At 37.6% G+C, this 16,451-nt stretch overlaps 1 protein-coding gene across 21 annotated transcripts in view; it reads left to right on the forward strand.

Annotated features, from left to right (window-relative positions):
• Window positions 1-16,451, forward strand: part of LOC127794047 (cysteine-rich repeat secretory protein 38-like) — a 48,070-nt gene that overhangs the window by 14,705 nt on the left and 16,914 nt on the right. Inside the window, exon 3 of one of the 21 annotated variants that reach the window (XR_008021528.1) lies at window positions 7,856-8,135. The exons of 19 other annotated variants lie outside the window; for them this stretch is intronic. Coding sequence is in view for 1 of the 2 variants with exons in the window: in XM_052324930.1 (XP_052180890.1) it covers window positions 7,856-7,917 (62 nt within the window). In the remaining variant the exon portion in view is untranslated. Of the gene's footprint in view, window positions 1-7,855; window positions 8,136-16,451 lie in introns of those variants that run through there. One more of the 21 variants, XM_052324930.1, reaches the window with a different exon arrangement.

Genomic DNA, 16,451 nt, shown 5'->3' on the forward strand with positions numbered 1-16,451 from the left:
AAAATTCATACCTTAGACACCAAGAACCTGCTCTTGCAGCTTACTGTAAGGCCCACATTCTCTTAAAGGACTTCCTAAGCCATTAAGTCCTTGAGGAGGGATTCCTCTTAAGCCCAACTAACCATTCTCTCTGTGAGAAATATACCTCTTTTATATTCATTAATTATATTATTTATTTATTATGCACTTACCGGAACCTCTATAAGTGTAATATCCAAAATTCTTTTAAAAGGCTCAAGAGTAATTTTAACTTGGGCTATAGGTAAAATTATTAAAAGATTAGGGGTTTAAATATAATTTCTTACAGTTATAAGTACCGAATCGATTGCAGGGAATGTCCTGGAGTATAAATGTCTAAGAAAAATGATATGGTCTCAATGAGTGTTCCGAGATAGGATTTATGGTATTAAAAGAAATTGGAATCGAAACATTTTTAAGTACAACTTCGATTCTGATAAAAAAAAAAAAAAACTAATCATCGTAGGAGACTCCCGAAAAATCAACGGAACTCTAGGGGGGCTCCGATTTTTCGTAACGATCAACCCTGAAGTGGTTTTGGAATGAAACAAAAGTTCAGTGATGACACATGGACGAAATTGTCCTAATCGAGTAAGTTTAGAATTATTAATTTTGGATTTATTGTATCGTAACGCAAATTAATTTGACGTTTAAGGATATAAATGCAATTAGAGAATTGTATAAGTGAAATAAAGGTGAATTTTGAGACTTAAATGTGTAATTTTTATATATATTGATGTAATATATAATGTTTTATATATATATATGTGTATATGTGTGCCCGTGAGGCGTGGGGAGTATTTTCGCAGCATGTGGGGTTAGCTCTTCAATTGAGGATTTTTGTCTGAAAAATTGCAAAAAGTATGATGGAATAGGTTCTTTTTTTGAGAGCAATTAGAATCGAAAGGTTGAAGAGAGATCGAGAGTTTGGTCGGGGTGGTTGGCCAAGGCAGGCTTAAGGCTACGTGGTTTCTCTATAAATAGGGGAGAAAATTGAAGAGGAAAGAAAGCAAGAAGAAATAAAGAGAAAGAGAGAGGGGGGGGGGGGGCAAAGCATTTGGTCGAATCAGAGAAGCAGAAAGAGAGAGTTCGCAAGAGAGAGATGGCCGAATTGGGCCATTTCAACAATAGCTTGAAAGAAACGGGAAGTAGGGGTGAGCAAGGGTGGCACGCTGGTGGTTGACGGCAACCACAATGGTGACCACAAAAGCAGTTGAAGTTGGCCGCAACAAGCAAACAACAACCATGGCCGCAAGCCGTGACTATGGTAGTGTAGATAGAGGGCAGATGAGCGTGGCCAAGAATGAGAAAGCAAGATCGAGAGGAAGTTGGGTGGCAATCGAAGGCGGCGCATCGATAGTTGAGCGATCGGAGGTGGCTAAATTCGGCCATGGCAGTGACGGGCGCGAGAGTAGTAAGGCGGAGTAGCGGTGGCCATAGCGAGGCCGGTGGGGACTAGTACGATGGCCAACTATGGCGGGCATGCAGTGGTAGGTGGTCGTGGGAGGTGCTGGTCTCACGTTGCAAGAGGCATTGTGCGCATGTGCGTGGAGAAGAAGATGAAGTGAGGAAGAAGAAGAGAATAAAAGAAAAAGAAAAAAAAAAGAAAAGGAAAAGAAAAAAAGAAAAGAGAAGAAAAGAAAAATAGGAAAAATAGAGAAAATTTATGGAAAATGCTAAAATAATTCTGAGGATTATTTTGGGGATTGAGGAGTATGCCCGTAGCTAGAAAATTGATCGGGCTCGCATATCGAGATCAGGGCATGCATACCAAAGAAGCCTGAGATGCTAAGTCAAGGTGAGTAAAATTTTTTAAAAAATTACAGAAACTCAAGAATGTTATTTTATGAATTTTTATAGAGAAGTATTGGATAAAATATTTGAGAAATATTTAGTTTGGATTTATTGAGGAAAAATAGGAAGAAATAGAGAGAAAATAAAGAAAATACAAAAAATTATGGAAAAATAAGTTTTAATACTTATTTAAACAAATATGATGATTAGGGTACTTTGAGGCTTAAGTTGAAACGACTTATGCGAATTTTGAGGTTGGCACACAAATCGAGATGATACAGTATTTCAAGGCAAGACGCGAATATCGAGGTAGGCCGATAAGCTTAAGAAGGTAAGTGGTTCAATCCAAAACCCAGTTTCATGCAAACGTTTTAATATCATGTTTCCATGTCTTGCTCTGCTATGCATCATGTAGAGTGCATTTACATTTTTTGATGATGAAATATGCATATAAGCACGATGAGATTCATGGTCATACGTTACATGGGTTTGGGATTAGGGACTAACATCGTTGCTTTACCAAGGGTGCACCCATACACCTTAGTCTGGCAGGGAGAATGTAAAAATGACGGGCAACAGTTGGGTGCAATCGACCCAAATGTAATAGTAATGATGATATGCACATTGCATTCATACACATGCATTTAATATTGTACCTTACTTAAATGATTCATCATCTAACTTGGTCTTTGCCCCTGGAATGTTCAAGCATTCCAGATGGAGATTGTAACAGAAACGACGATGAATGAGGCATGAAATGGCACTTAGTAAAGTGCATGATGAATTGAATGTATGTTATGTAGCCCGTTTATTTAAGTTCTGCTATTTCAAATTTTGATCGTTTTAAGGAATGATGATGTATAACCTTATTTATAGTTAATGAGGATGTAAGAATTGATTTATGACTAATGTTAAGATGTTAGGTTCGATTCTAGCTTCTGCATTTGATGTTTATGATCATTCTCTTTCGAGATAGATGTATGAAAATTTTGGGATGGATATGAGGAATGATATGGTTTAGCAATAGTTTTAAAGAAAAAAATTATTATCCCAGAATTGTCCTAAGTTGTAACACGCCCGAGAAAGTGGGGTGTTACAGTTGGTATCAAAGTGAACTAACAAAAACCTTGATTGGAGACTCAGGGGTACCAGTGGAAATTGAGAATAATCGAGTTAGGAATAATTTAGTGTAGATCGAGGATCCTAGGAAATAATAAACTTAAGGTGGTTCGATTAATGCTTTTGGAGAATAGAATTTGAAAATTTTGACGTTTGATTTGATGACGGATAATGAGATAGGGTGAAATAGGAATTGGGTTAAAGTTACCTCAAAGGAAACGACTCACGTGAAGGAGTCATGTATGTTTGGTTTAGTATCGACTTATGGGACTCTGAAAAAGTTCGTGTCAAAACGAAATTTTATTTGGAGACTTAGAAGAGTTTGACTTGGAGATTAAGTGTTATTTCAATTGAGGATTCTCATAACTTTACCCTATTTGGAGATTTACGGAATAACAACTTGGAAACTTAAGGTGACCTGATACGGTTAGATCCAGTTAGTAAGAACCCCAAGAGGAGACTAAGGGAAAAAAGAAACTGATAGTTCATAGAATGAAATCCCTACTTGGGAATTCGGGGTTGTCAATTAAAGTCTTAAAGGTTATTGATTTGAGGATTCTAACGTTGTTAAGTGATAGAACAACTAGTTAGAATGACCTAAGCTATGAAAGGTAGGGTCCGATAATTTGGTTCGAACATAAGGATGATTCGGTAATCATGAATATGGATTTATGAGATTTAGAGACTGTTGATTTGAAGTCATTAGTCGGAATCATTATGACGAATGATAGGAAAATTGGTGGTATCAAGATTGATCGAGTCATGGATAGTTTGTCTGATGTGACATAGCTTAGCTGTTGAGTTAGGATCAGATGATAAATATTTTAGGGGTTCATCCAGTAACTTTAGGAAAGAGACGTATAGATTAAGGATCCCAAGAATTGGATTGAGCGAGAGACAGAAGGTGGTCAAGTAATGGCGTGTGAGTTACGCCTGCTAAAGATGCGACAGTGGTGCTACCAAAGTGACTCGTAGAGACGGGACAAGGAACCCTTGTAATGTGCCAACACTACTAGTTTGGTGTTCGCAGTGAACAGATCTAGATCTAGGGACCCACTACAAATGGCTGATGGATGGCTTGTGATAAGGTACGGGAGACCCGTCGACCAAAGCGTTATAGCAAATGACATGGGAGACAATCAGATGTTGAAGATCTGGAACAACAAAATAGGGCTTGTACCTTGTATGGGGTCCAAGTTCCAATGAACTGGAGTGCGAGGTGTACCACTAGCTGGTGGTATGGCTATGGATTATTGTCCCGATAGTTGTGAGAAATCTTTAGGGAAATCATTTAAGGTGATGACAGGAAGTTATGAATATAAGGAGCCTATTACTATGTGGTACAGGCACTTGCGATTACTGAAAAATCGTAAGAAAATTGAGGTGATGAGAGAAATATCAGGATGTATTCTCGGAAGATGTATTGGAATTATTTCTTGATATATAAATTTGTTATTGATAGCTTGAGGTTATTTAATATTTAGTTATGTGTGGCTTGATTGAGGATATAAATTATCAAGTTTTAAATGAGGTGATAATTAAGAATCAGTATCTTTACCTCGATTTGATGAATTATTGCAAGAGGCTAGGATATTTTTAAGATTGATATGCAATCGAGGGTAAGATAAGGGAATGCGACATTAGAGTACCCAAAATATAACATTCATTTTATATGTTCAATACATTTACAAGAGATCAAACCATGAGTAGTACACAAAAAAAAAAAAAAGCCAAACCATAGAACCGATAATGTTGCTGATGCTCAGTGTCGACGATGGTTCCCGAACATGACGGGTCCAAATTCATCGACGTCGTCTCGGAGTGGGTACTGGTTACTACTAGTATCGGCATGAAAACTAAGAAGTGAGGCGTTTTTTAAAAATGGACTTGGTTTGGGTTGTGGGTGAGACCCATTTGGATCAGGTTGAGGATATGCATAATAGTTTGCAAATTCCTGCAATAAAGTTGGATAAGCTTGCAGACCACTAACCTATTGTTAGAGGGTAAGAATATGGGACACACAGCGGTAAAAAGGATCTTGAAGCCGAGCTAGAACTTCAATAGTGAGTGAAACAACTGCCTGAGATCGGTCCCTTGCCAGAACTTGGGCCAGAAGGATGGAGGCATTTCTGGCACTAAAAACTCTGTGGATGGCAAAAAAATCAATAGCTCATTCCTCTTGGTTGAAGTAAGGGGCAAAGAAGCACTGTGGGGTACCTTGGGCATGCAAGACTAAGTAGGCACCGCATCGAAACTGGGGTCTTGGCATGATGGATCTGGGTACTGGCTTAGATTTGGACGGATTAGGTATGGGTCGGATCTAATTGGACCTAATCGGGTCGGGTCAACCCAGATTTGGTAGCAACGAGCAACGGCAGCGGCAGGCCTGATCTAGCGATGGCGGCCGGTGGCGAAGGAGATCTAATGCACGGTAACGCGTGGCGGAAGCGGCTAGGGCTGGTTGCAGGGGTGGGGGCGCTATACGTGCTGGCTTGCGCACGAGAGGCTGGGGCAGAGACCGTAGAGGCATCGGTCAGTGGCGGCGATCGTGGGTCAGGTGTTGTTGGTCGAAGGCAGTCGCAGTGGCGGCAGCGGAGGCTAGGGGTGGCCGGGGTTATGCGCAGATGGTGATTAGTTCGTGCAGGCATTCGCGGAGAAGAAGGAATGAGGAAGGAGAAGGAGAAAAAGAAAGAAGTAAAAGGAGAAAAAGAAAGAATAAAAAGAAAAGAAAAGAACAAAAAAAAAGGAAAAAAAATATTGAAAATTGACCATTTGATAGAAGTCAAGATGTATCTAGATCATGGACTTATGTGCTAAGGTTAGAAAAATACCAAAGCAAGATAAATGACGTCGTGAAAAAAAAAATGGGCAATAGAAAAGTGATATGTAAAAGGATATCGATTGGATGATTTAGTGAATGCAAATTGAAAAAATGATGATATGAGAGCCGCGGGCTGATCGTGATGATGTGTGTACTAGCTGTGATTGGAGCTCAGGTTGAGACTCGTGGTTAAGGACAGGGATATGTGGTTATGGGATTTAAAAGTGAAATTTGAAAGGCATGCGTGATTGACAAGTGTACTTGTCTAGCGATTGATGAGCATGGTTAACCCAAAGATTCTAATTCTGAGATGCGCGATGGCAATCTCAAGTTTCAGATAGGATATACGTGCCAAAGGTCTTGTGGTTAAGAGATGATTATAGACGATGTAGTTTTCCTTGGGATGTGTGATCGCCTGTGAAAAGCTGCAACATGATTATTTGAAATAAGGTGGTAATTAGGTAGGTTCTTCCCTAATTATTTGATCAGTCAAGAGCTAATTTTGAGGGTGGGATTTTGAGATTTAGAATATATGGCAAATTTCGAGGATGAAATTTTTGTAAGGAGGGGAGAATGTAATATCCCAAATTTTTTTAAAGGGTTCAAGAGTAATTTCAACTTAGGCTATAGGTGAAATTATCAAAAGATTAGGGGCTTAAGTATAATTTATTACAGTTATAAGTATCGAATCGACTAAGAGGAATGTCCCGGAGTGTAACTGTCTAAGGAAAATGATATGGTCTCGATGAGTGTTTCGAGATAGGATTTATGGTATTAAAAGAAATCGAAATCGAGACATTTTTCGGTACAGCTTCGATTCTGGTAAAAAAAATTGAATCATCGTAGAGGACTCCCAGGAAATCAACGAAACCCCAGGAGGACTCTGATTTTTCGTAACGATCAGCCCTAAAGTGGTTTTGGGATGAAACAAAGGTCCGGTGATGGAACATGGACGGCATTGTCCTTATCGAGTAAGTTTAGAATTATTAATTTTGGATTTATTGTATCGTAACGCAAATTAATTTGACGTTTGAGGATTTAAATGCAACTAGAGAATTGCATAAGTGAAATAAAGATGAATTTTGGGACTTAAATGTGTAATTTATATATATATTGATGTAATATATAATGTTTTATATATATATGTGTATGCGTGCCCATGAGGCATGGGGTGCATTTCTGTAGCATGTGGGGTTAGCTCTTCAATTTAGGATTTTTATCTGAGAAATTGCAAAAAGTATGATGGAATTGGTTCTTCATTTGAGAGCATTTGGAGCTGAAAGATTTCTCTTCGTTTGAGAGCAATTGGAACCAAAAGGTTGTAAAGAGATCGAGAGTTTGGTTGGGGTGGTTGGCTAAGGCAGGCTTGAGGCTACTGTCGGTTCTCTATAAATAAGGGAGGAAATTGAAGAGGAAAGAAAGCAAGAAGAAATAAAGAGAGAGAGAGAGAGAGAGAGAGAGAGAGAGAGAGAGAGAGAGAGAGAGAAAGGGCAGAGCATTTGGCTGAATCAGAGAAGTAGAGAGAGAGAGAGAGAGAGAGAGAGTTCACGAAAGAGATATGGTCAAATTCGGCCATTTCAACAGCAGTTTGAGAGAAGCGGGAAGCAGGGGCGAGCAAGGGTAGCACGCTGGTGGCTTCAAGAATGTTATTTTGACAACAGCTTCAGGAATGTTATTTTATGAATTGTTATAGAGAAATATTGGATAAAATATTTAGTTTGGATTTATTGAGGAAAAATAGGAAGCAATAGAGAGAAAATAAAGAAAATGCAAGAAATTATGAGAAAATATGTTTTAATACTTATTTAAACAAATATGATGATTAGGGTACTTTGAGGCTTAGTTGAAGCGACTTCTGCGAATTTTGAGGTTGGCACACAAATCGAGTTGATGCATGTATTTTAAGGAAAAGCGTGAATATCGAGGTAGCCCGATAAGCTTGAGAAGGTAAGTGATTCAACCCAAAACCCAGTTTCATGCAAACGTTTTAATATCATGTTGTCATGTCTTGGTATGTTATACATCACGTAGAGTGCATTTACATTTTCTGATGATGAAATATGCATATGAGCACGATGAGATTCATTGTCATACATTGCATAGGTTTGGGATTAGGGACTGGTGCCGTTGCTTTGCCAAGGGTGCCCCCATACACCTCAGTCTAGCAGGGAGATTGTAAAAATGGAAGGCAACAGATAGGTGCAGTCGAACCAAACGTAAGAGTAATGATGATATGTGCATTGCATTCATACATGTGCATTTAATGTTGAATGTATGTTATGTAACCTATGTATTTAAGTTCTGCTACTTCGAATTCGGAACGTTTTGAAGAATGATGTATAATCTTATTTATGGTTAATGAGGATGTAAGAATTAACTTATGATTAATGTTAAGATGTTAGGTTCGATTCTACCTTCTGCACTTGATGTTTATGATGATTCTCTTTCGAGATAGATGTATGGAAATTTTGAGATGGATATGAGGAATGATATGGTTTAGCAATAGTTTTAAGAAAAAAATTTATTATCTTAGAATTGTCTTCACTTACAACACGCCCGAGAAAGTGGGGAGTTACAATAAGTTCCCCCAAATAACCATTTTCTTTCATATATTGACTTAAGTATTGATGGGCATACTTGGGTGAGGAATCTCCACCTTCCTTCTAACTTGTTCTTGTGAGTGTAGTTCCACCCCAAATACGCTGGAAGCTCCTCTCGAAAAAATCAACTTCCTATCATAAGGTACCTAAAGGCTCCTCTGATATCTCACCTAAAAGCTTGTTCGAGGGCTCATTCGAGACTCCAATCGAAGGTTCCCTATAGTTACAACAAGGTAGTTCTCCTGGGTCATGGAATCTGTCCAGACCACCCTTACCAGAAAATCAGAGACTAGAGCCACCCGTTATATATTTTCACAAGTAGACACCTGCCAGTTGTTTGCCTCACTTCGTCGTAACTGCATCATTCTCGCACTACAAATTTCAATTGTTGTATTTTGGAAACAACAATTTTGCGACGTCTATGGGAAACAAACAAAAAGTCAAGATTGATGGTAAGAACAACCAAGCCTGCTTGTGTTAGAAATCAGTCAGGTAATAGACAAAAGAACACTAATCCCAGAACAAAAGCAAGTTTACTCATCAAAAGAATTGGTATCCCCGAACACCGACTAGCACATCCAGTTTAGGGGTTGGGGTCCTGATTGTTGACGATATCCTCTAGTGCAGAGCCATCAAGTGAGTATAACTCCTCAACGTGCCCTAAATCAAGAAGTTCTTTGTTCAGACAACCTTTCTTTGCAATTAGATGTTGTGTATCGATTTCCACAAACTCTAAAGAACCCTAAGAATAAGTCCTCAAGTGGCCACAAGCATCGCCAACTGTGTTGCTCACCGAATATGAGGATTCAAGGAAAAATCATGATGCATTCAAAATGAGACATGATACTTGATCATTTAAGGAACCAGCTTGCATTGCCAATAAGAAGGTCACATCCACCTCCTTAGAACCCTTACTACCCTAAGTGGTCTATGGGAAAGCACTAAGAAACATGACTTGGGGACCTTTAAGAGTCTTCTTATGAGCATAACCCTGAGGATGAGATAGTTAAAAGATATGAGTGGACAAGAAAAATAGATAGCTGAGAAGAATTCAATGAAAATACAACCTCAAGAAGTGAAAATTCGATTTAATGATCATCCACCACTAGGGTTGCAATGTCAAACCCCTAGGTAACCTCTTAAAGAAAGAAAATCATGGAGGAAATCTTGGAAAAAAGGGAAAGCACTAGCTTCTTTTGAGGAGATACATAACAAGAGGGTTTTGTTTTCCATTAATTTGCTCAAGTAACCACCCCGCTAACATTTGAACTTCTACCCTCGCCAACACACCAAAGGAGAAGAAATCTTGTATCCTCTGACACAGGTTAGATAATGAGACCGTGTGCCATGGACTTCACTGTAAATGCTCCAAGGAAATAAGGATCCAACATACCTACTCATTATTCAATAGAGGCTACACGGGTCATTGAAATAGTAAGTTGATTATTTCAGAGAGGCTATTCTAAAAGCATGAGATATGCAAGTTAGGCAGTAGTTTTGGCATTCCACTAAGGAATAACATTTTTACCATGAAGAGAATCTTGGGCTCCTGACCAGTGTCCTCCCTAGTGAATTTACTTGCCTGAGCTAACAAATGTGTTGAGCGGATAGAGATTTTGAATATTTTCAATCCCTCAAATGCCTTAAGTATGAAGAAGGTGAAGAAGAGAGAAAGGCAGGTGAATGAAGGGCCCAATGGATTCTAAAAAAGTGAACCACTAGTATACATCAGGCTGATCAACTTTTCTCCTTATTTCAACAAACCGCAAGGAAAAGACCCTAATATCATTTGCAAATTTCATGAATGTCTACGTTACACCACCAAACAAGGTTTATAACTACACAATCAAATTGAATGACTGATTCTCTATAAGGAAATGGATCTCTTTATGTTGGATAAGCCAAGGTAACAACCCTACCAGTGGAAAGGGAAAAAGCAAAGGCATAGAAGACAACCACTTGAGCCTAGTTATGGAAAAAAAAGTTGTCATGGAAATCAGAATTGGAGGAAGAAAGAGTATAATGATAACAAGAAAAAAAGGGATTCTTCAGTGGCTTGAAAGATGTGTACCCAACAAGCACTACATGTTGGTTCAGTGACCCAAGCTAAGAAGGTTAAAGGCCCAATCACCCTAGAGGACTAAGGCAATGTATTGATGCCTCATGATGACCCCCTCATCATCTCCATCATAATTATCGGGCATCCCATTAAGGGAATCCTGATTGAGAACATTCTACAGAAGAAGTTGTACTTATCATGGGAATCATGTAATTACATATAAAGCTAAGCACGTGCCCCTAGATGTGACTCAGCAAGTTAACTTTATGGCGATCAAAACACATTCTTCCTCCTAATGCGATCTTGGGGGGATCTTTGATTAATGCGTGAGGTACAAGTAAGCGTGGCCAGTCGCGAATGTAGGCGAGACACGCTGAACCATTGAAACAATATATTGATAAAAATATTCTCTAATTGTATATGTAAGCGAGATATGCTGAACCGCCTAAACAAAACTCTAGAACACTAATATCCTTGCTTTCTTACTCTTTGGTATTCTGACACTCTTATGCATGCACATATCATAGAGGTAGGTGGATCCGAATCGCGTTGACAAAAAAATATATATATTTATTAGTGGTTGTCTCTCTATATGGTTATCCACCAAAACATATATACACACTTCTGGTATTCTCATTATGGAATTCTTGATGCAGAAGTAGGCACACCATGCTGGACCATATAAACATAATTATGGTAACCTTAATCGTAAGACCGGCGATCTATAAGACCGAAAACCCAATCTCATTTGGGTGTCACCTTGTAGCAATTTGGAGGCAAGACATCAAGCTAACCCAAATTCCCTATAACAACCAGATTCCATACCTCAAGGAAAACCTGGATCCCTTATTGTAATTCGATGCTAAGCTATTAGGCTAACCTGGTGGCTACGCTTAACCTTGTGCATTTATTTCAAACAAACACGTACAAAATAAAAATAAAAAAAAGAAACAAGCATGCAGGCACAAGGCGTTTATACTCGCTAGTGTACGAGTGTGCGCTGTAGCACAATTTAATTTTCTGGGAAAGTCTAGGTCGATTCACTGAGAGATCATTAATAAAATAAAAATAGAGCCACGATATAAATTGGGTTGTCAGGCCAATTCATTTGATTTTAAGTGAACAAAAATGAAGTACTGTAACTGTAAGAAGTCTTGAGTCAAGGCAATGTTCAGTGCCAATTCCATAACTTCCCAACAGATAGATAGGTACTAGAAACATATGTCTGAATTAATTTGAGGTTTTGATATTAAAATGCATCTCAAGATAATGATAGTTCTTGGTCTAGCAATCTCCATACATGGCATGAGAGATTCTTCATTAAGCAACTACCATAAATTAAAATACAGTTAATATGCAATAATCAGATAACCCATTTGGATTCGGGTATGATAGCATCTCCAGTTTAAGTAACCTCCATACATGGCATGGAGACTCTAAGTTTGGCTTATGCTCCACTCCAAATTCAAAGATTTAATGAATGCACAATACTCAAATTAAATCAGGTTTTTGGTAATGCATTTGAAGTTCGGCTATCCTAGGAAATCTATGGCATTGGACACTGTCCTTGCCTTGGCCCAAGTTTAAGCTTAGCCACACATCTCCAAAGAAAAAATTAAAGAGACAGGAATTAAAGTTCTGGAATGTAAATACTGAAATTGAAATTAGAGAAACGTAGATGAACAATGAATTAAATTTACAGAATGAAAAGAACAGAAAGGAAAACTGCATAATGTAAGTAACTGAAATGAAGAACACTGGAACAACATGAAAAAACAAAAAAACTACTGGAATTTAAGAACAAAAAGAAAGGAATAGAACAGTGTGTTTTTCCCCTTATTCTGGTTAAAATGGCGGATGGGGGCTCTCTTTTGTTGAAGTCGACGATGGATATATATATGTATATATTCTACAAATGGCCCTGGTCAAAGAAGAAATTACGTCGCGTGCCACCACGGTCATTTGCGCGTGCTCTGACAAAATCTTCAAAAAGGGATTCCGATGATGGTGCTTGAAATAGCGTTGAACGGTTTGGAGAGGGCACATCCGAATGAGGGACGAGTCATTCAAATGAGTTTGATCTTCAACAGTACTTGGACTTCATCCATCCGAATGGGTTGTGAAGCATCCAAATGAATGTTGGCTTTATCGGATTGAGCTTCACGCATGGCTGCCAAGACATTATAATATGTTATAATATTATATATATTATATCATATATTATATTATATTTATTTTATTATTATTATTTATTTTATATATATATATTTATATTAATTTTTTAAACCTACATGTAACCACAAATTGCATATAAATATTCAATTAAAACTAATTTTAAGATAAAACTAGGGGTATAAATATAATAAAATTTTGACATTTTTGAGCATTAATCACCTGGATTCCTTGTGATGATCGGATATTAAACCCTTAGGCAAACTTGGGTTCCTTGTAGTAATCTAGTGCTAAGCATTTAGGCAAACCTAGATTCTCTATAGTGACCAAATTCGAGACATAATATATCTTATTTATGTTTTAATTCTTACTGCAAAAATTGGTAAGACATGTCAAACTGCATAAACAAAATTATAACAACTTATAAGACCAAAGACTTATAATGTTAGATTTGAAATGCTATGGCACACACCAAGAGGGGGGTGAATTGGGTAATTTAAAAAACTTAATTGAACTTGAAAAACTTTTTGATACAAATTGAGGTTTTAGTGATTTAAAACATAAAGCATATAAAATGACAAATATAAGTTTACAAAGATAAATATGTGAACCAAGTGAAGAGTAATGAAATACTTAGAAAGATAAATAGATCAAAGGACACAAGCACAAAAAAACACAAGGATTTATAGTGGTTCGGCTTAACCTAAGCCTAATCCACTACCTTAACTCCTCACTAAGAATTTTGCAAACAATCCATTAAAACCTCCTACTTAACCAAGTAGACCCTCTAGTTTAAAACTAGGAAATTACAATCCTCTTTCTTATACAAGCAATCCATCTAGCACCTAGCTAGGAATTTTAACCCCTTGCTTCAAAAAGCAAGTCATCTAACACAACAAGTTAGGAAATACAAGATTTTAACAATAAGAGAGAATCTAAGAGATGAATCTCTTAGTTACAAGATCTCTCAAGATACAAAACAAGGCTTGAATGAATTAATACAAATTTATATCAAAACCTTGAAGAGAGAAAAATTAAGCACAGTCACTGTAAATACAAACGAGTATAAATGTAATCTCAAATCAATTCATTCCCGTCCATTAGCCTCTTCTTGATTTCCTTGATTTGTATTTATAGGTTTCCTAAAAGCTTTGCTCGAAACTAGACCTTTTTGAACCGTTGGAGAATGAGAAACTAGCCTTTGGAGACTGTCAGAGACACAAACTGTCGACAGATTAAAGAGATTAGTCGACTAATTATATGAACACAAATTAGACATAGTTGACAGAACCATACCCATAGTCGACAGATAAAAAAATATAAAGAAAATTGCTTCTAAAATACACAATGATAGTCGATAGATCAATTTTAACAGTCGACAGAACCAACCAAATAGTCGACAGAACAAAACATAGTCGACAGATGCACGGCACATAGTCGACAGATGCAGGAATTTAGTCGACTGAAGCAATAGAGATAGTTCACAAATGCAATGATTTTAGTCGACAAATGAAGAGAAACTTCAATCCAATACATTACAACATATTTACATTTATTTAGTTTAAGTAAATGTCCTCATTTTCTTTAATTTATATTTTGCCTTCTATTTACTTTAATACATAAATGTAAATAAGAAAGTACCCCTATTTGGATTCAATAAAAATATCCAAAAAATCAAAATCCATAACCATAAGAAAATAGAATTTTGGTTTTAATACAAACTCAAGATTTAACAAATTTACCACTCTCAAAATAGATACCTTCTATTTATTAAAAATTATTTTACTAACAATGAATATTAGTTATCAAAATACCGGGAGATAGTTTTTCAAAATGAAAATATTTTCATATATGTCTCCTTATAATGTGTTAATCTTCTAGACTTAGAGACATAACATTTCTTGGTTCATTTTGATACACAAAATACTATAATACTTTTTTTTTTGCTAATCTCCACTAATAGAAAATTATATTCTTGACAAATGACTTAGGGAATAAATTGATTTTATTTTTCATCATCAAAACCAAACACAAGAGTAAAATATCATATAAGACTGACGACTTGTAAAGACCGATGATTTGTAAGATTGTCAAACCACTAAACCATCCACCTAGCCTCGTTGGGGGGCCACCATTTTGAAATCTAGCACCAAGCCTCTAGACTAATCCAGATTCCCCATCGTGATCTGGTGCCATGTCACGAGACTAAACTGGATCCCTTGTCGTAGTCTAGTGTTAAGCTCCTTAGTCTAACATGGACTTCCTAGTGAGGATCTAGTGCTAAGGCTCATGACAAACTTGGTTGCTTGGTTGTAATCCGGTGCAAAGCCCTTAGGAAAACTTGGATTCTCTGAGGTGACTAAAATCTAGGGAAAAAGATAAAAACTTATTTATGTGCCACCCTACAACAATCTGGAGCCAAGCCTCTAGACTGAGATGGATTCCTCGTAGTGATCCAGTGCCATGTCATAAGACTAACTTGGATCTTGTGTCGTAGTCTGATTTTAAGCCCCTGGGCTAACATAGACTCCTTGTAAAGATCCAATGTTAGGTCTCCTAACAAACCTAGATCCCTAGTCAAAATCAGGAGCCAAGTCCCTAGGCAAACCTAGATTCTCTGAGGTGACCAAATTCGAGGCAAAATAATAATAAAAAGAAGTAAAGAAAAACTCATTTATGTGCCTCCTTGTCATCGTCAGAAGGGGACCTAGTCATCAATAAACCATAAGAAACCCCAAAGGCATTAGCTAAACTGCTCGGGATAATGCCCCAACTTGCAGTAGTAATATTTTATTCTAACACGATGTCCCAAAGGAAAATAGGGCCAATGGCTACCAAATGTGAAATCTCAGGCCTATAATCAGCCTAAAGGGCTATAAGGCAACAAAATTTGGTGGCATGTTCCTTCCGATAAGAATTGAAGCACCAATAGCGAGGAGTCACAAAATCATAATAAGGCCCAAGCAAGAACCACTTATCCTCGAAATCATTGACTTTGCGTAGGGAATTAATAAATAATCTCCCAATAGAAAAAACCCGTAGAAAGGTATAAAAATTAACGTGATGGTCGAGCCCCTGCAAGAATTAACGTAATGGGGTGAAATTTGAGTAGGGTGAGGCATGTGAATCCAGCTTCCAAGAATTGAAGCAAAGATTGACTACCACTCCGGTGTCAGCTATCCCTAGGAGTGGGGAGAAATTTACCATATATAGTGATGCCTCACATTCAGGATTAGGATGTGTGCTGACGCAGGATAGTCATGTAATTGCCTATGCCTCGAGACAATTGGAAAAGCACGAAACAAACTACCTAACACACGACTTGGAATTGGCGGCTGTGGTATTCGCACTAAAAATTTGGAGGCACTACCTATATGGTGAAAAGGTGGAGATTTATACGGACCATAAAAGCTTAAAGTATCTTTTCTCCCAGAAGGAATTGAATATGAGGCAACGTCGGTGGATAGAGTTATTTAAGGACTATGATTGTAAAATTTTATATCATCCAAGAAAGGTCAATGTAGTGGCTGATGCTTTGAGTCGACGTGGAGCATCCATTGCAACTATGATGGTGCAAGAATGGTTATTGTTAGAGCAACTGAATGACTTATCTATCTCTCTATCCGAGGAAAGACCAATCAGTGTTTTGTGGTTATATGAAGGTGCAATCGGAATTGATTGAGAGGATTCGGGTCCAATAGTCTTCTGATGAGAAGCTAGCCAAAGTTTTAGTCAACAGGGAGAAATTTGAGCCTATGGGATATAGTCAGAAGGGCGACAAACTATTACTGTTTCAAGGTCGGATTTGTGTACTAGAGAACGAAGAATTGAGACAAGAAATTCTGACTGAAGCATATAAAGTCCGTTA

Source organism: Diospyros lotus, chromosome 2 (assembly GCF_014633365.1).
Source record: "Diospyros lotus cultivar Yz01 chromosome 2, ASM1463336v1, whole genome shotgun sequence".
Taxonomy (NCBI): Eukaryota; Viridiplantae; Streptophyta; class Magnoliopsida; order Ericales; family Ebenaceae; genus Diospyros; species Diospyros lotus.